The sequence below is a fragment of the Phragmites australis genome, chromosome 7 (genome assembly GCF_958298935.1).
Source record: "Phragmites australis chromosome 7, lpPhrAust1.1, whole genome shotgun sequence".
NCBI classification, from domain to species: Eukaryota; Viridiplantae; Streptophyta; class Magnoliopsida; order Poales; family Poaceae; genus Phragmites; species Phragmites australis.
The window spans coordinates 27,967,116-27,986,246 of record NC_084927.1 but is presented as its reverse complement, the minus strand read 5'-3'; the positions used below and the strand labels follow the sequence as shown (position 1 = coordinate 27,986,246).

The 19,131-nt window shown below is 48.9% G+C and overlaps 2 protein-coding genes across 2 annotated transcripts; both read left to right on the top strand.

Annotated features, from left to right (window-relative positions):
- Positions 1-6,048: 6,048 nt before the first annotated feature.
- Positions 6,049-9,207, top strand: LOC133924544 (F-box protein At1g47056-like). The gene has a single exon (XM_062370132.1). It carries the CDS (start codon positions 6,405-6,407, stop codon positions 7,956-7,958), a length of 1,554 nt encoding a protein of 517 aa, XP_062226116.1. The 5' UTR covers positions 6,049-6,404; the 3' UTR covers positions 7,959-9,207.
- Positions 9,208-14,026: 4,819 nt separating this feature from the next.
- On the top strand, positions 14,027-16,265 carry LOC133924542 (UPF0481 protein At3g47200-like). Its single transcript, XM_062370127.1, has one exon. The coding sequence runs from the start codon at positions 14,142-14,144 to the stop codon at positions 15,981-15,983; it is 1,842 nt and encodes a 613-aa protein (XP_062226111.1). The 5' UTR covers positions 14,027-14,141; the 3' UTR covers positions 15,984-16,265.
- The last annotated feature ends 2,866 nt before the right edge of the window (positions 16,266-19,131 follow it).

Below are 19,131 nucleotides of genomic sequence, written 5' to 3'. Positions count from 1 at the left end.
AATCTATCTCCCTCTCTCAATTTCCGGCCCACACACAGTCGGCCTAGCTTCCTTTTCTCTCCCTCGCTCCCCGCCAACACACCTGGACCATGACGCCCTGCTCGGCCTACTCCCTGCACACCTGCATGGCCCGGCTGACACGTTCACGCGCACGTAGCCATCCACGTGTTGGCCATCCGCTCGTATGCCTGCTCGCTCTCTCCCTCTCGCCGTCGTGTCCCTCCGCTAGCGCGATGCTGTCGCGCTGTACACCCACGCCACCGTGACGACCAGTGCATTCAATGCACCGACAACTTGCCTACGCTCTCGCTCTCTCTCCCCCCTCTCTGCTCTCTCACATGCATCGCTCAAGCCGTCTGACATCGCTTGACTTACGTGACTGCACACGCGCGTGGTCGGCGCCGTCTTTCCACCGCCGCAAAGAAGCCACGCCGGACTTTCTCGTGGTCGTCGCCTCCCTACACCACATCATCGTGCTCCCACCGCCTCACTGTGCCTTTTCTCCCCTCTATAAATAGAGTAGTCCGGCCTCCCTTCTCTGTTTTCCCCATTTCGCTGCCACCACAGCACAACCGCCGTGCCAATGCTAGCCACCATGACCTTGTCGTCGTTGTTCCGTCCCCACGAGCTGCCGAGGAGTACCAGGAGGTCGCCGCCGTCCATGTGCTGCCCTCCATCGCCCATGAGAATTGAGAGAGGGGAAAGAGTGGTCATTTACGGTGAGTATTCACGTCGGCAGGGGTAAAAAAGAAAAAGAAAAATGCCGCATGAGCAGAGAAAAAAAAAAGCTTTAAAGTAGTAAACGAACAAATTTTTATGGGATCTAGTGGCATTTCTATATAACATCTCGAGTGGGTGACTTTTGATAATGTGTCTTATGCTAGAGTGACAAAATATTACTTAACCCGGAAGAAGAAGAAGAAACATTAGTTTACATCCGAAGATAGGCAGTTTACGATCCGAAGATACTGTCAATCGGACTTCTTTTAGTTGATTCGCTACGCCTGAAATGAAACATGGCGTAGCCCACTGGTATTCCAACTGATTTGGCATCCACTCGTGAATGACTTTCCAATTCCAAGGGATTTTAGTCCCAACATCTGATGCGGGATATCTTCAGCAAAAGGGAAAAATGCAACCCCTTAAAGTCAGATTTAGAGATTCCTTCTCATAAGTTGTTTTTTTTTTTTTTTTGCAAAACCCTCCCCTTATAAAAAGTCACTCTGATTATAAGATTCTACTTTTACATTTTTCATATATATATATATATATATATCTTTAATTATTAATTATCAAAATCTCATTAACTAGTCCTCTGAGTCTGTTTAGAAGAAAGCAATTGGATTATACATAGTCGAGAATCCAACTATACTAGAATTCACCTAGTCGGGAATGGTTCATAGCAAAAGATATTCTTCATAGTTGGAAATGTTGTCTGACTAAATAAAACCTTTTCTAGTAAAAAAAATTCTCCACCTAAATTGAATTCTACTTGTTTCGAGTTTCTCCTGTTTGCTAAACCAACTACTTCTATCTATTCTTGATGCGGCTGAGGAGGTAAAGAGTTCAAAGGTTATTCTCCTTTCTTCTTCCTTGTCGTGAGAATCTGATTTCATTGACATGAAGGAGAGTTCCCGCTATCCCATAGGGATTCAGGACTTTCACTCCGTTCGGCATAACTCTCAGCCGCGCCAAAAGGCGAAGCTCTCGTCTTTGGCGACCAGCAAACGGAGGGCTAAAACCAGCGGTCTTCCTCCTTGACAAAAATTCTCCAAAATTATCATTGCAGCGCTCCTTGCGGGTAATAGCAAGAGAGTGGAGAACGGTCCTTAGTAGCGTTGACAAAGAAGAAGCGCCGGTGAACTTTATTCTTAAGTGGGGGAATCCTCTGAAAGCCGGTGATCGAGTGAGTAAGTCCACTAGGAAGCTAGTTCTTTAGGGCTTAAATGAAAGCTTGTCGGCTTATGCCTCCCTACCTTTCTGTAGATTAATGAAAGTCTACCTAGTTGAGAATTACATTTGACCACAGAGACCTAAATGTTACTTTCTCATTTTCCTTGTCATCAAATAATATTGAAATATATATACACAACTTCTAAAGAGAGTTGAAGCAATCATGTTGTCTGTAAAGGCAATTTCGAAATTTGAAATTTGTTGGTGTATAATGGCGTTTTGGAGGCAACAAGATTCATGAGTGTGCAAATAAATAAATAAATAAATATATATATATATATATATATATATAGGAAAACTAGTATGTACTCTTAGAAGTACATACTCCTTACTATGATATACCACGTAAATAAATTGGATATACTTCTTTATCAGATACTACAATGTGAATTAATGAAAAAATTAAAAAGAAGTCCATCATTTTTAATAGATTTTGATAATACATTTATATTTGTATATAAAAATGTAAATACTAAAAAAAATGTGTAGGCCACTAAAAATATATACATATCACTTAGATGATCTTATATACTCACATACTCTATGTACATACCATTTATCACATGAGATACTCTCTATGTTATAAGATATGTATGTGTGAGTACATACTCCCAGAGTACTAAATATGCTTCATATATATATATATAAATAACTTCTGAGAAAAATCTTAGGCCCTGTTTGGTAGAGTTTTGGGAGCTGATTTCGCTCCGGAATCGCTCTCAGCGCTGCCAAACGGGTTGGTCGGGGAGTGATTCTGCGCGGGAATCACTTTCCGTTTTGTATAGCGAGGTGGGAGCTGAAAAAATTAGCTTCCACCTGATTCCCGACTGATTCTTCTCGATTTCAACACAATATCCTCTCAGGAATCACTTCCACCACTAGCATACCAAACGATTTTACAAACAGAATCACTTCCACCACAAAATCACTCTCACCCTACTTCCACCACAGAATCACTTTCACCACAGAATCAGAGCTCTACCAAACAGCCCCTTAAAATCAACTGTCTTTTGGGGTTTTTTTTTTTTTTTGCTTTTTCCCCTGAGCAAAACCCGCCTAAGTGCCTACCCTATCCATGTCAGAAAAAAGGAGGAAAATATTGATGCAGTCCACTATCCACCCAGAGCCAAACATATGTTACAATCCCCTTTTCTATAGTCTAAAAAGAACCCAGGTTCCTTATCCACGAGCAGAGTCCGCTTGAAGATATGCTGAAAGAACCCATATTCCTTGTTCCTGAACAGAGTCCCCTTGAAGATTTGCTGAAATCGTGCAGAACGACATCATTGGCGTGACTAGCTGCAGACCTGCAGTAGATGCTTCAGGGTTACACCCTTCGCTTCTGTCCGTCCGACAACGATATCACCAGATTCACCGCTCCAATTTCTGCGATCAACCTTTTCCCAGCGACGCTTGAACCCGACGAAATTCCTAGTTTCCTACGAAAGAAACACACGTCATGAGATTCGAGTGGTATGGTTCGAGTGCTAGCTTAGCTTTTGAGGGTAGGTAGCGCGGCCGAAAGTGGACGCAAAGTTTCCTTGCAAATTCCGATTCGGCGAATGGAAAGTTGTGCTGCAGGGATAATCGATGAGGCAGATAGCACTAGATGCACAATCTTTCCAGCAAAAGGAACAGATGATATGGTAACTCTTCAAAACTGACTCTGTTGTGTTACTGACGGTCGACTAACCAAAAGAAAAAAACGAAGTCATAGCAGTAGTCCTTGACGTTACTAGATTGTAGAGTGTTCATCTCAGTGAAGCAAAATGGTTCAATGATGCAGGCACGCAATACAGAGACGAACTACTTTGTATTGGTAGGTCCTCTTAGTTTATGCGTGATTGATTGCTAGAGACGTTAGTTGTTCCTTGACAGGACAAGCTGCGGCTGAGGGTACTCTACTGAAACCAAACCGAGGGGTGCTACCTTTTCTTATCGTGTTATCCACACCGGACGTCTCCTTTTCAGTGCAGTCATCGAACGTTTAACATGTAACATCTTTGTCTTATACTACTAACTACATGATCTTCTTTTCATATCTCACGGTATCTTATTGTATCACTACTCTTTTCATTCTTGTGATACAGTGCGCCCCCTGCGTATGAGAAGCTTTTCTCTTTTCTTTTTTGAACGACCAGAAGCTCTTCTTTTCAGTAAAAGCTGTAGCATGGAAGAAAGAAATGCGCAGTTAACTGCTAAACCAGATCGGACAAGGGGTCTCCTTGGAAATGGAAGAAATCTACCCAGATTTGAATTCACAGAATACTAGCACTGCATCTGAATTCGCCTCAACGGTAGAAGGATCACTGCTTAGACAGAAATCTCTGAGCCAAAGCCAACATGCTTCCCTTCCCGTCCCGGTTCACTTCTTTGTCCATGCTGGGACTTGCAAGCAAATTTTGTCTAAAAAAGTTTTCTGAAGATTCTGAAAGCAACTCCAAGAGCACCAGCTGATTGAGGACTGAAGAGTTTCCCCAAGTAGTTGCACTTGGGGAAATAAAGGTCGGAAAACAGATCGATGTTCCCAAAAAATTGGCACAATGTGGCGTTGTTTCTGCCGAGATTCAGAGTAGCCATCAGAAGATTCGGGGATCGAAATCCTCTAAGAGAAACAGTAAACTGTGAGATGGCTAATAGTACTATGGCTTTAAATATCTTGCAACAGCGCTGTAGCACTACCGTCAGTTTACTGTACTAATTTTACTGTTCATAGAATACTGTTCATAGAATACTGTAGCATAAATCCAGTCGATCCATCTGTGATCCAGCGGTTCACAGCGATTTAAAGTCACTGACTTAACCGGTCACAGGATCCCAATAGATTCGGAACACGGCGCGATGATTCTCCACGGAGATGTGCCGATCCGCGCCGCGGCTGCTATTTCGCACTCCGCCTGGTCCGCCGGCTACGCCTACGCCTCGTCCAACGACGCCAAAAGACCGGCGAAAGCGCGCAGCCGCTCGACGTCGCCCGCACTCCACTCCCCTCCCCTCCGCGCCGTTCGTCCATCCATTTCCAGTCGTTCCGTCCGAAATTTGTGAGGTGCTGTCCGACGCACGTTGCATTGCTTGGAACTCATCGGCCCGGTCCGGTCCCGTTGGTCGACGGCCACGCGTGGCGGTGGTGGCGGATGCGTGGATCCTCGTCCGTACAGCTGCCCAGCTGGTTGGGGACACGTACATCGTTGAGCTCGTCCGTCCAAGGGAGGCCGACCCCGACGTTCGGTTGGATCAGGCTCTGTGGGTACAAGGATTTGGACGTGTACGCGCATACGCATCACGCAGAGGTACGGCGTGGCCGAGCCAAGGTTGGCGTGGCTGTAGCCTGTCAGCGTGCAGGTACAGGCTATTAAAGCGGTCGTCAGTGTCGTGGCTGGAGTGGACGTTTAACCGGCTCACGCTTTACCTGGTGGTGGTGCAGCATCAGCGTGTGGTTTTTCCCCTTGCTTATTACGAACAGACTATATTTCAGTAGGCTAATTCTTCAGCTGATCTGTTGTCATCTCCCCCTATATCTACAGTCCCTTCCGACTTTTCGCCACACTGTCACCAGTCACCAGTCACCACTGACCATTGCGCCCCCTCCTGCATGCCAGGGCACGCTAACCACCTCTGCGATTAATGTTCACTCCTGTTGCAAACTTGAGCGACATTTGCCATGCTACTTATGCAACAAGTCCTCTGCTTTGAAATTCACATAATCTTTCTTTTCGAGAACTTAAAATTTATACGGTCTAAATAAATATTATTCTTTTAGTTCCATCACAGATTACCCAATAATATCGCACTGAGTACGAATATATTCAACCTAGACAAAAAGATGGTGCTGCCATAGTAAAACTAAAGATATCGCATATCCAACGTTACTTAGCAAGCGAGTTCAACCCGTGCACGAAGAAGAGAAATGTCCAAACCTAGCAGGCAACATCCATCAGCAGCTCTTTGCACTAGCCAATCCGTCAAGGAACACGAGTTGTGACACCGGTGCCAACAGACAACAGAGTCTCTACAGTGGAGGATTTATCGGTTACTACTATTTATATCAGTGTTTCGATCAAATATCATCTCTTATTAACATATAAGACCATATATATATCAATGCCAGGTAAGCGCAATAACAAATATTCAGAACGTAGCTAAATTAGAAACAATTTCGCCTCCCCGCCGCACCACCTGAAAAACGCCATTTTGTTACTTTCCCTACCTCCTCCCGTCCCAAACGAGTCTCCTCCCCTCGCATACGAGTCCCGTCCCTTCCCCACCCCTTAGATCGGCAGATCCGCCCTAACCCAACCTCAGCGCGCGCCTCCCGGATGGCCACCGTCTCCCCCGCCTGCCCCCGGCGCGCGCGGGTGCCGTAGCGGATCGACCAGTCCCCCTCATCCCTCTCCAAATCCAGCACCCAAGCAGGCCCCTCCTCCCCGCCGCGCCACAGGTCGCTCTTCTCCATGGCGCCGCCGCCGCAGCCGCCCGTGCCGATGCAAGTTTCTGTGGGGAGCAGCGGTTCCTCCTCCTACGGCGCGCCGCCCGCGTGGGACTACACGCAGGACCTGCCCGATGAGATCCTCACGCTCGTCTTCGCGTCGCTGTCGCCCGCCGACCGCAACGCTTGCTCCCTCGCCTGCGCGCGCTGGAAGGAGGTCGACGCCGCCACGCGCCACCGCCTCTCCCTCGACGCGCGCGCCGCGCTGGGCAACGCCGCGCCCGCGCTTTTCGCGCGGTTCACGGGCGTCACCAAGCTCGCCCTCCGCTGCGCTCGGGGATCCGGCACGGACAGCCTCGCCGACGACGGGGCCGCGGCGGTGGCCGCCGCGCTGCCATCCGAGCGCCTCGCCAGGCTCAAGCTCCGCGGCCTGAGGCACCTCTCCGACGCCGGGCTGGCCTCGCTCGCCGCCGCCGCACCGGCGCTCCGCAAGCTCTCTGTTGCATCCTGCACCTTCGGACCTAAGGCCTTCGTCGCCGTGCTCCAGTCGTGCCCACTCCTCGAGGACCTCTCAGTTAAGCGCCTCCGCGGCCTCCCAGACACGGCCGGTGCCGCTACTGCCATCACTGAGGACATCGTGTTCCCACCGGCTTCATCTCTGCGTTCGGTTTGCCTGAAGGATCTATATAGCGCCCTGTGCTTTGTGCCGCTTGTGGCGTCCTCACCGAACCTTCGCTCGCTCAAGATACTGCGGTGCTCGGGCGCCTGGGACCTGCCATTGGAGGTCATCACTGTGCGTGCTCCTGGCCTTGTTGAGCTCCACCTTGAGAAGCTCCAGGTCGGTGACCGGGGCCTTGCTGCCCTCTCGGCCTGCAGGAATCTGGAGGTGCTGTTCCTTGTCAAGACCCCTGAGTGCAATGACAAGGGCATCATCAGTGTTGCAGAGAAGTGCCACAAACTGCGCAAACTGCATATTGATGGCTGGCGCACGAACCGAATTGGGGATTTTGGGCTCATGGCCGTGGCACGAGGATGTCCGGAGCTGCAGGAGCTTGTCTTGATCGGGGTCAACCCAACCGTGCTGAGCCTCCGGATGCTTGGTGAGCACTGTCGCACGCTGGAGCGGCTCGCTCTTTGTGGGTGCGAAACTGTGGGGGATGCTGAGATCATTTGCTTGGCTGAGCGCTGTGCTGCACTCAAGAAGCTTTGCATCAAGGGATGCCCTGTGTCAGATCGTGGGATGGAAGCACTGAATGGGGGCTGCCCCAGTTTGGTCAAGGTGAAGCTGAAGAGATGCCGCGGAGTGTCATACGAGTGTGTTGAGAATCTGAAGGTGACCAGGGGGGAATCATTTTCGATCAGCTTGGATATTGTGTTGGAGCATGATGCTGGAAGTGCGAGTGAGAATGGTGCACAGGAGACTGGACAAGGACAGATTGTGGAGCTGACCGGTCAGATGGAAGGCATGGACCTTCCAACCAATGCTGCTGGCACGCAATCGTCGGCTCATACAATTAATAGGATGAGGAGCGTCATGTCAGCAATCCGGCGGAGGTTTGGAAATCTCCCACCACTGTGATGTGTGGTGGCAAATGATGAACTGTTTTACTGCTTTCTGTTTCTAATCACATACTTGTGTTTCCTAAGTTGAATGCATTCCCTACCCAGTCCATGCGAGATACCCGTTTATGGATGTTTCTGCATGTTTTATTGTGTTGGATTGCGTCACCGGTAGTGTTTTCAAGCTCTTAACTTAAATCTGCTCCAGTGTTGCTCCATTGATGGTAAACATGCTTCCATCCATATCTGGATCAATCATTTTATTTGTTTTCTTTTGCTGCTTGAGGTTGAGAAATCAGGAGCTAGGATCCCCATATCTCTACAACAGTACTAAAAATCGTTACCGTTATTATTGAACATATTGGTATGCTTAGCTGTAGATGGCAGACTGCACCATTAGAATATATGCACACTGGTAATAGTATATTGTTTGTTTCGGTGTTAGGTTTGAAGAAAGAAACGTGCATGCTTCAATCTTCTCTTCTCTTTGTCTATGAAAAGGCATTCTTATTCAGTTTGTCTAGTTTGGTGTCCCACAATACGCTAACAAAACGATGTACTGTAAACAAATCAATAATGCATATGTTAGAGCTAATCGCTGCTTTCTGCTGTTAATCTTGGATAGCAATGTGCTGGTTATTGCTTGGAAGCATGATTACTAGTGGTGGTTGTTATGTTGATAGTGAAGGACATCATAATAAATAAGTCATTTGCGTGTATGTGTGGTTTTCTACATTTTTTATGCCTTGTATGATACAACACTAGAATATGAATTTAATGAGTTAATTCGGAACTAAGTCACCTCAAGGAACTAATAGTATCGTCTCTAAAACCGGAGCAAAGTTAGGGGGAGTGAGCATTAATCCTTTATGATATTTTTTCTTTCTAAAATGCTACTAGTAAATCTGTGGTCATAGTTTTTTGCAATGTTAAGTTTGTATCATGATCCTTTGCTTAGTTGCTTATGGCTGCCATCCTAAAAATGCTGTTGTGGATTAATTGTGTCTCAAGTAGTTTCGGGTTTCCATAGAATTGTATCAAATCTTGGTTATTTGAACAAAAATACCATAAAATTTGCGAATGGACTGAAAGCACAAGTTTGTGCTAGAAGTGTTAGATATAGATATATAGCCTTTGTGTAATATCCCCGTGGTATAAATGGTTCCATGCATATTGCCACCTGTACGTGTATATATATTGGCCTATGATTTCTAAGAATACAAGTTGCTATTCCTAACAAAAAGTAAGTGAATGGAAGTTCATAAGAATTAGTTTCTTGTTCTGAATGAGTTCAGAAATCGATTATCAGTAGCTGTCAAGAGTAGGTGTAGTGTTGTGCATGTGTTGAGACTTGCATAGGTGTTACCAGTTAGACCTCATAGTACTATTATCTGATAGAAAGCAAAGACTTCTTTTGTGGTCAATGCTGTACTCTGACCATGTCCAACGGATTCTCTTCGCGATCCAGAATTTATTTGTGAAAGGGATTTTCATTCCCTTCAGCGTTTCAATGTTTTCTGTTCACGGTTTCCTTCACAAAAGGATTTCTAAGGTTATTTTCGAAATAACGGGATTATCTCTTCTTTCCCTTTATGAATCTATTTAAAAGGAAGTTGTTGGAGATAAGAGAAAATTAAAAAAAATAGGAATGAAGAAGGGAATCAGGAAGAAAACAAAATGAAAGGGAAAATAGTTGGGGATGGTCAAATGATGGATGGGCTGGAGATTTGACTCGTGGTTTGCCCTCTCTGACAGGGAAGATGAGTACAGTACTTTTCATGGCTTTTAAATTTTTTAGCTCTGCCAAAACATTGTTCAAACTTCAAACTCAGGATATATAGGTTAAACAGCAGAGGGATCAGCAAGAAATCTCATTAGAATATATAATCTACTAATATATGCTGAGTAGTTGGTCAAACTAGGACATCAGGTTAGATATATTTAGCTTCGCACACCGAGACTGCCATATAATTCTAGGAGCAATGCAAAACTTGACCAAGCAAAATGCTCTCTGAAAGTTAACAAAGGATGCTTTAAAAAAAATTGTGAGTCATGCTCTCCGTTCTATGGACATGAACATGCCGGACTTTTTCTTTAGCAGGCCCTCGAAGCAGTTGTAGTTTTTGAACTCACGCACGGACTTAGATCACACGTACGCACTCACTCACGCATTCGCGTAAGCTACGACCTATAGCCTATACTTAATTTACACTCACGTGCCTATTTTAAAGAGATGGTCTTGCACTGTAGCAGATGGGCAACGTGCCATCCGCACGACTTGCCAAATAAGCTACGACTCGTTCTCCTATGCCGGACCTGGCTGGTCACCCCCACTGCTGCTGGCACTGTCACTGTGCTGATTGGTGGGCGTAAATGCGCTGGGGTCTCTTCCAGTACCAGATGCCCTGGGTGCCGGGTTTTGTCTATTTCTCTGTCGTTTTTTTTCGCCTCGGATGCTCTTCTTTGGCACGGAAACTGGGGGATTGTCTTCTCTAGGTGGTGTGCAATCGCTCAAGTTTTGTCCGCGATGCATTTTTTGTTCTGTGCAGGGAAAATAAGCTTGCTACTTCTTAAACACGATTTCAAATCGATGAAAATGTATGCTGCATCGTGCATAGTCAGGTCAGGTGTCAAATGTGGTTTGCACGCAGGCATCTGGCAGTCGCTTTCTTTTGCACATTAGTTTCAATCTGTTTCAACAGTTCTGGCACAGCTTATCATGATAGAGTCAGAGCTAAAATACACACACACGAGTGGCCCACTGCCCACGGTATGCATAGCCTTTGGTTGCCATTAAATTCAGTGCGAGTATCTGCATATGTTCGATCGCTCTGTTTGGCTGAAAGTAAGTTATCCTGCGTAATCACCCTCGATGAGATCTTTTCTCCCTCTTGATATTTTTACGTGTATTTGATGGTGCTTTCTTTGAAAATGAGAAACCTTTTGGGTCGTGGTGGTGACCGTGAAGTGGACGTTTTATCTGCATTTAAGATATCAACGCTTCTACAGTTCAATAGGTTGATGCTGCTTTAGCTTCACGATAGCAGCTCTATATCAGAAGATCTTTGAAGCAAATCCCTCAGCACTGTTTCAAGTGTTTGGTGCTCCGGAGTCTAGATGATGCCTATCAGCTTATGCAGTGACGGCTGATCTGGTTCATGCTCGGCTGTCATCTTCTTCCCTGACGGGGTGGGCGCGCGGCATAATGCACCGTCTTTTTTTTTTACGAGGAGGGTGCATCCCTTCATCTGCTGTCGGTCCATACATCCAATACCTCAAACAGTTCCTGTGGAGGCCATCGCTGTCAGGTGGAAACTGGGCAGAGAAGCGTTCGGACTTCAGAATTCAGATACGCTACTCCTGCTAACCTACCATGACAAAATTGGGCGATCAGATCATGCGATGATGGTTTTTCTGCAGAGTTTCAACCATCGTATCCTGCCATCTATCTCGCTCGGCCAGGCATGGTTCCGGCCTCTGGGTTGGTGGATGGTAGGAGCGATAGTAGGGGAGTTCCTGAATTGGAAACGCCTGGAGAGTAAGCTTCCAGCCCCACTGATGCAAACCTACTCTGATCGAAATGATGGATACGTACCTACTCTGGGTGTTCCAATTAAGTTCCAACGTGCAATGTTCCCCGGAGATGAATAATGTGGCACATTCAGGTCGAGGACTCAAGAGAGCCATTACTTGTGTAGCACATGACAGTACTCCACAATCAATCTCGAGGAAACCCGGCAGGTCGTGAAACCATTGCGTTCGTCCTCTAGCCTGAAACGAGCAAGAAATCGTTCAAATCTTGAAGGATCATTGGACCATGCCTCTCAGTTAATCAATTACAGATCATGCAACTAGCTCAGATCTGGATGAATTATTGCCGCTGACAGCGAGCCCTGGTGGTTGTCTAGTTAAGTCATAGCATGCAGGATGCGGGCACCACCGTGCCTGACCGGAACGGCCCGATCAACGTGCTTGTCAGTAGCAGCAATCGCAGTGTCTTCCTCTGCTTCTGCCTGAAGGAGATCATCTGATCTTACGTCACTGTATATCAGTAAGCCAACTCTCAATAGGCCCTGTGTGTCAGTGACGACATTACACCGTGATATATACATAAGAGGAACCGCCTCCCTGCTAGAACGGGTGTGGGGCATCTGCGTTACCCCCAACCATATTCTCTTCATTTCGTTCTCTTCCCGATTCCCTTCTCCGTTCTCATTTTCTTTATTTCCTCTCATCTACAACAGCTTCACTTCGAGGGGAATCGCGAAGGGAACGGATAGAGAATCCCGTCCTGAAGGAAATGACTCTGGGAATCCCGTCGTGAAGGGAACCGTGAAGGAAAACCGTTAGAAGTGCTGAAGGGAACAAGAATCCCTTCACGACGAAAATTTGGATCGTGAAGGGAAACTGTTGAGTTTGATCTAGTAGGATTCAGGCCAGAGGCGAAGCTACTTGGAAGGGAAGGGTGCGGATGCACTCATGAAAAAAAAACCAGAAATCTTAGCTAAACTCCAAAAGTTTACTATTAACTCACCTCACAAAGCCCAAACTCTACACCCCTCGGCCCAATCTTGTAGGCTGGACCCTTCATTTCACTGGAGCTTCGTCACTGGTTCAGGCTCACCCCGTCTTGCTGGTTGGTTCGCCATGCGCGGCGGCGTGGGAGTGTGCGCAAGTCGTAGCGTGATCGTCCGTCTGCAGCTCGTTCCGCTTCGCTGCGCGGTGCTCCCGGGACCCAAGCACACGCTCCGTGCAAAAAAAAGGACCCAAGCACACGCCCACGTCCCAACGGCTAGGAATCAGCATCCGATTCCCGAGCAAGCGCCAGCACGTTGACGAGTTCTTTTTTTTTTTGTTACTGCTACCACTTTACCAGTGTAAAAAGCTTAGGCGAAAGGCCAGATAAAAGAGACCCAGGTTGTCTGTACCCTGCGTACTAGATTGTTGACTCATTGGTATGCAGTTCATATATTCCACCTACAGCAAGAAGACGAGAATGAGGTTGTTCGGGTACCAAAGATATGCAACAGTGTACAAAGGATGTTGCTCGTCCGGAATTTGCCTAGTTAACACTATTTATATTAGTATTTCGATAAAATATTATTTCTCTCACTAATATATGGAGCACCTGTGCAAAATAACATATAGATCAAAATGATAAATTTTTAAAACACAACTAAATTAGTAGTACGCAAGTAATTTTTACACTCGCTAGGAATACGCAGATGCAGTGTAACAAGGGACTTAGAAGCTGTTTTCTTGTTTCATTACAGTGGCTTGTGAGAGATATAATTAGAGAACCTTTACAGTACACCATGATATTAGATAGTGAAGAGTATCATTGTTGTGATCCAACCGTCTATTTTAATAGGTATTATTGTAATTATCTTGGTAACTTTAGGGGTAATTACGTCATTGACTGACCGGACTTCGGACCTTCGCCACCTATCGACCGGCCGATGGAGGGTGAAAACCCTAAATAATGAAATGAACAGAATAAGTGAAAGCTTATTCGAAGAATAAACTAACATTTTGACCTCCCCTAATTAAACATATAATTTACAAGTTTATCATTTTTTTTTTCAATCCTACTCTTATGATACTCTTTAATGATACCTATGATACTGGTGGGCGATAGAGTATCATTGGAACAATCTAAACCATCGGATGAAAAAAATAGACGGTATGCACTCATTTAGGTGTACCGTAAAAGTCTTCTATAATTAAGGTTATTAAAAAAACTCAAGACTCGAGAGTTACTCGAACTCAACTTGCTATAAGCTCGATTCGAGCTCGGCTAAGGCACTAACAAGCCAAACTCAAGACTAACTATAAGCTCGCGAGCCTATCGAGCTTGAGCTCGTCAAAAGCTTGATTAATTCTAACTGCTTTCCGTCGAAGCAAAACTGATATTCATTCACTTTAATCAAATTTATTTTTAATCTCATCATTCAACCTAAAATTAAATCGTCTAACTTCAAAGTACTGACTATATGCATATATGGTTTATAAATAAAGCTATAAAATACTCAAGACTCGCTAACTACTCAAACTCCCAGACCTGGAACCCTAACAAGCTCAGATCTTTAATTTAGATCGATTTTCTACTCAGAGTTTCTATTAAGCTCAAACTTAGCTTGTGGCGACAGGCTGACACCAGCTGGGCTCGTTGACAATATGATAGCAGGCCAAACTAATCGTTATGCCAGTCCCTTTTTTTATTTGTCCGAATATTTTAACGCAGACAAGCAACACGAGACCTCCACACATCAATCATCACCAGCATATCGCGTGCCTTATTACCTTGCTCTCTCTGTCCCGGGCCCGGGGCCAGACTTGCTCAGTGCCTTGGCAACCACGAGACGCTATACCCAGAAGCCGCCGGCCGCCATCGATGGTCGCCGTCTTCAACAAGGACGTCCTGAGCTGGTACCTCATCACCATCAAGCTCAGGGAGGCCGTCGACGCCAACCTCCAGAAGTCCTCACCGGCGCCGCAGTGGCAGCCACGGAACCTGCCGCTGCCCACCAACGGCGCGTCGTCGCCACCGTTCCAGCGCCAGGAGCAGGACCGCCCTGGCGCGACCGTCACCCGGTCCCGGGCGCAGTCCCCGGCGCACAGCCCCAAGCCGCAGGACTCGGAATGGGTGATCACCATCCGCGGGAAGCTGGCGCAGGCGCGCGCCGAGGAGGCGGCGTGCCCGTGGGCCCGCCTGTCCGTGTACCGCGTGCCCAAGTGCCTCCGGGACGGCGACGAGCGCGCCTACACGCCGCAGGTGGTGTCCATCGGCCCGCTCCACCACTGCAGGCGCCGGCTGCGGGAGATGGAGCGTCACAAGTGGCGCGCGCTGCACCACGTCCTCAAGCGCACGGGGCACGACGTCACGGCGTACCTCGGCGCCGTGCGGCCGCTGGAGGAACGGGTGCGCGCCTCCTACGAGGGCCGCGCCGCCGGGATGGCGAGCAATGAGCTCGTGGAGTGCCTGGTGCTGGACGGGACCTTCGTGCTGGAGCTGTTCCGCGGCGCGCTGGATGGCGGGAAGGGGTTCGAGGACCACCTGGGCTACTCGCGGCACGACCCCATCTTCGCCATGCGCGGCGCGATGCACGCCGTGCGTAACGACATGATCCTGCTCGAGAACCAGGTACCGCTGTTCGTGCTCGATCTCCTGCTCGGGCTCCAGCTCGGCAACCCAGAACAGACCGGCGCCGTCGCCAGCTTGGCCGTGCGGTTCTTCGACCCGCTTATGCCGACCGACGCCCCGCTGCTCTGCAAGAACCGGTCCAAGCTGGAGTCCTCCGTCGGCTCCGACGCTGCAGCCGCGTTCGACCCGTTGTCGGGTCCGATGTTCCACTGCCTCGACGTGTTCCGGTGCAGCCTCCTGCTCGCCGGCCTGCAGCCCATGCCGCCTCCCCCTGCTCGGCTGTGGCTCAAGAAGTTGTCCGGTCTGCGGCGCGTGGCCGACAAGCGGCGGCAGCAGTTTGTGCACTGCGTGTCGGAGCTCAGGGAGGCCGGCATCTGCTGCCGGCGCCGCAACACGGACCGCTTCTGGGACATCAAGTTCGAGAACGGCGTGCTCCAGATCCCGCGCATCCTCATCCACGATGGCACCAAGTCGCTGTTCCTGAACCTGATCGCGTTCGAGCAGTGCCACATGGACATCGCCACCCCGGGCGGCAACATCGTCACCTCCTACGCCATCTTCATGGACAACCTCATCAACTCGGCGGAGGATGTCAAGTACCTGCACGACCGCGGCATCATCGAGCATTGGCTCGGTAGCGACGCCGAGGTAGCCGACCTCTTCAACCGGCTCTGCAACGAGGTCGTGTTCGACATCAACGACAGCTACCTCTCCGGGCTGTCGGACCAGGTGAACAGGTACTACGAGTACAAGTGGAGCACGTGGATCGCCAGCCTGCAGCACAACTACTTCAGCAACCCGTGGGCGATCGTCTCCGTCGTCGCCGGTGTGTTCCTGCTGCTGCTCACCATGACGCAGACCTTCTACAGCGCCTACAGCTACTACCGGCCGATCCATTGATCGCCGGCCATGGTGCATGCAAGCTGGTCCAAACGTTGATCTTTTCTGGAGGGGCATTGCGCAATGGGAATTACTAGTTTGCTGGTTGGAGTGAGACGATGTTTATGGTTGACTGCATTTCAATTTTAGTTAGTTCTTTGTTAAGGGAAGATTTCTTCCATTTGAGTTATTATACTTGCTTCCGCGGGAGAGGGGTTTGACCAACAAATTCTTTTTCAATAATGTATCTTCCCTTCTTTGGATATGTAAAGGATTTGAATTGGATAAGGAAAAATGGTATTGTGCATGTTTGAAGATTTGAAAGTCGTATGTCAACTTTTTTTAAGTATAAGTTACTTTTTTCTATCTACAAGTCGAATAGACTCATACGCTCACACCACGCTATACGTATGTCTACACACATTATTTAGATGCGTCCTAGCATATATCTTAAAGGTGGGCCTCATTTTATTATGACCAGAGCCTGAGGCTACTAGTTGTCACTCTTTCATCTTAAAAGAAACATGAAAAAGTAAGTTGCACTTCATTGGGTCGTGTACGTTTCTGGAAGCACGACGGGTTGCGCGTCACGAGTGCAAGCGTCCATAATTATTACTTCCAAAAAAGTAAAAAACAGTATAAGCTCCAAATACATATTCCATGGCATGACTATCACACTAGTGAAACGAGGAAGACGAAAAATCTACTAGATAGGACATAAGACCGTATGTCTTTTTATGACTATTCATATACTAAGATTCGTATTAAAGGATAGGTGAAAAAATAATTATAAAATACGTAAGATATTTAACAAACAAATGAATATTAAATAATAAAGACAGATGGCTACGATAAATCGTATGTGCGTAAGAAGATGTGGAGCCGTGAGACGTGCATACCTTCATGTTGCTAAAAGAAGACGTACATTCCACCCCCCGCTGGCTTCGCGCGCGAGCGCCTCGTCCAGTAGCACACGCCGCACACTCTACCAAGCTGTTTCGCAGGCCCGCACACGCTGACACTCTTGTCGGCCTGCCGCAGCCGCGCGCCCGCCGAGTCGGGCCTTGCTCCACCGGCTTCCGAGCCTCCGCGCGGCGCGGCGGGGGTGTGGCCGTGTGGCTGGCCGGTCGCTGATCGCCTCGTCCTCCGCCGCTCGCGCGCCCTTCGCAGTCAGCGACGAGCGTTCCGGCGGCTTGCCATCTGATCAGCGGAGCTGGTGGGTTCGTGGTGATCCAATTTTTGGTCGTCTTTTTTGTTTGGCGTTGGCGACAGAAAATCGAGGCGCTAGTTTCTTGATTTGGGGGCGACGTCGGACCAGTGCTGGTTTGCATTACAGTTTTGACAAGTTCTTTTGTCCAGGGAAGAATTCTTCCCTCTGGTTTCGTACACTAGGTTTTGGTTGAAACATTCCATCAGAATAATTCAGGTCTTCTTCAGCTGCTTAGTTATGTGGGCTAAACATTCCATTGTCCTGGGTTTTCAGTGCCCGTAGAAGACTATTCAGTCGATCTGTTATGGTATCTAGTACCTACAGAAGATCGTGATCATCAACGAAAGTGCCACTTTTATCAGGGACAGTTACAAGTATCATAACATCTGGTAAGGCATATTGGTATGCCACACTAATGAAGCATGCTTTGCTTCACCCCGAAAACCTATATGACATTCTGAATGCCTGCGAGATCAAGGGAGGTAGTTTGTGACCCCCTTAGCCTGTAGCCACAGCGTTGCTTGATGGGGACGAGGCCGTTCGGAGTGCCGCGACGAGGGCCGAAGGTGAGGACGATGGCGAAATCGACGACAAGGCCGAGTCCAAAGCTCCACGGCAAAGGCCCAAAGCGAAGTCGATGGCAAGATCGAGGGTCTGGAGCTCCGCGGCAAAGGATGGAGGCAAAGTCGACGGCAAGGCCAAGGGCCCGAAGCTCTGCGGAGAAGGCCGGAGGCGAAGTCGACTGTGAGACCGGGGGAGGCAGTCCATGACCCCCTCAGCATGTAGCTGTAGCGGTGGTCGACAGAGGTTATGCTGTCTAGAGCACCATGGCAAGGGCCGAAGGCAAAGATGACTGGAAGGCTGAGGGTTCAGAGCTCCGCGACGAAGGCCGGAGGTGAAGTCAACGGCAAGGCTGAGGGTCTAGAGCTTTGCGGTGAAGGCTAGAGGCGAAGACAACGATGAGGCTGAGGGTCTGGAGCTCTGCGGCGACGACCGAAGGCGAAGTCGATGGCAAGGCTGAGGGTCCAGAGCTTCGCGGTGAAGGCCAGAGGCGAAGTCAATGGCAAGGTCGAAGGACTAGAGCTCCGCGGGAAGGTCGGGGGCAAAATCTGCAACGAGGCCGAGGGAGGCAGTCTGTGATCCCCTTATCATGTAGCCACAACGATGCTCGATAGAGGTGAAGATGACGGCATTCGGTGCAGTGCGACCCAAGATGCGGAGGGGCCTCTGTCTCTGGAGCGAAGGTGTCTAGAGGGTCGCTCTCGGTGCAATGCGGCCCGAGGCACGGAAGGGCCTCCACCTCCGGCGCGGAGGTGGCCAGAGGGTGGCCTCCGGTGCAATGCGGCCCAAGGAGTGGAGGGGCCTCCGTATCCAGCGTGGAGGTGGTCGGAGGGTGGCCTCCGACACAGTGTGCCCCGAGACAATGTCACATCATGAGCTGGTCCCCATGCATGCACTAATTGACAGCCGTCCCTTGTGATGCGACAGGCCGAAGCGAAGGCAACCAAAGCTGCGTGACACCCCTTGCCCCATGGCGGTGACGAGCCTCGTCACGAAGGCCCCCCGAGGCGTAGCACAAGGCAGGGTGGGCCTCCCTCGATGCTGAGGTGAGCTGGGGCCTGCCGAGGCTGAAGGCGGCCTACGACTTCGCTTACCTGCACAGTGGGCAGTCGTACTTGGCATGTGGCTTTGTTTGGCTCTACGAAGGGCGTCTATCGTGGTCATGTGGCTTCTTTTGTCGTGTGGAGGGCAACCAGGCTCGGTCCAGGGCTCCGCTTGCCCGTGCGGAGGGTGGTTGTGCCTAGCCTACAATTTCACTTGCCCATGTGGAGGGGCCGAAGTCGCGTTGGAGGTGATCTCGAAGCGCGAGAGTGCGAAGAGAAGCGGGTGCGGAGAGGCCCAAGGCTAAGGGTATGGCTACTATTTTTTTATCTATGCAGCTGTGACTTGACTGATTTC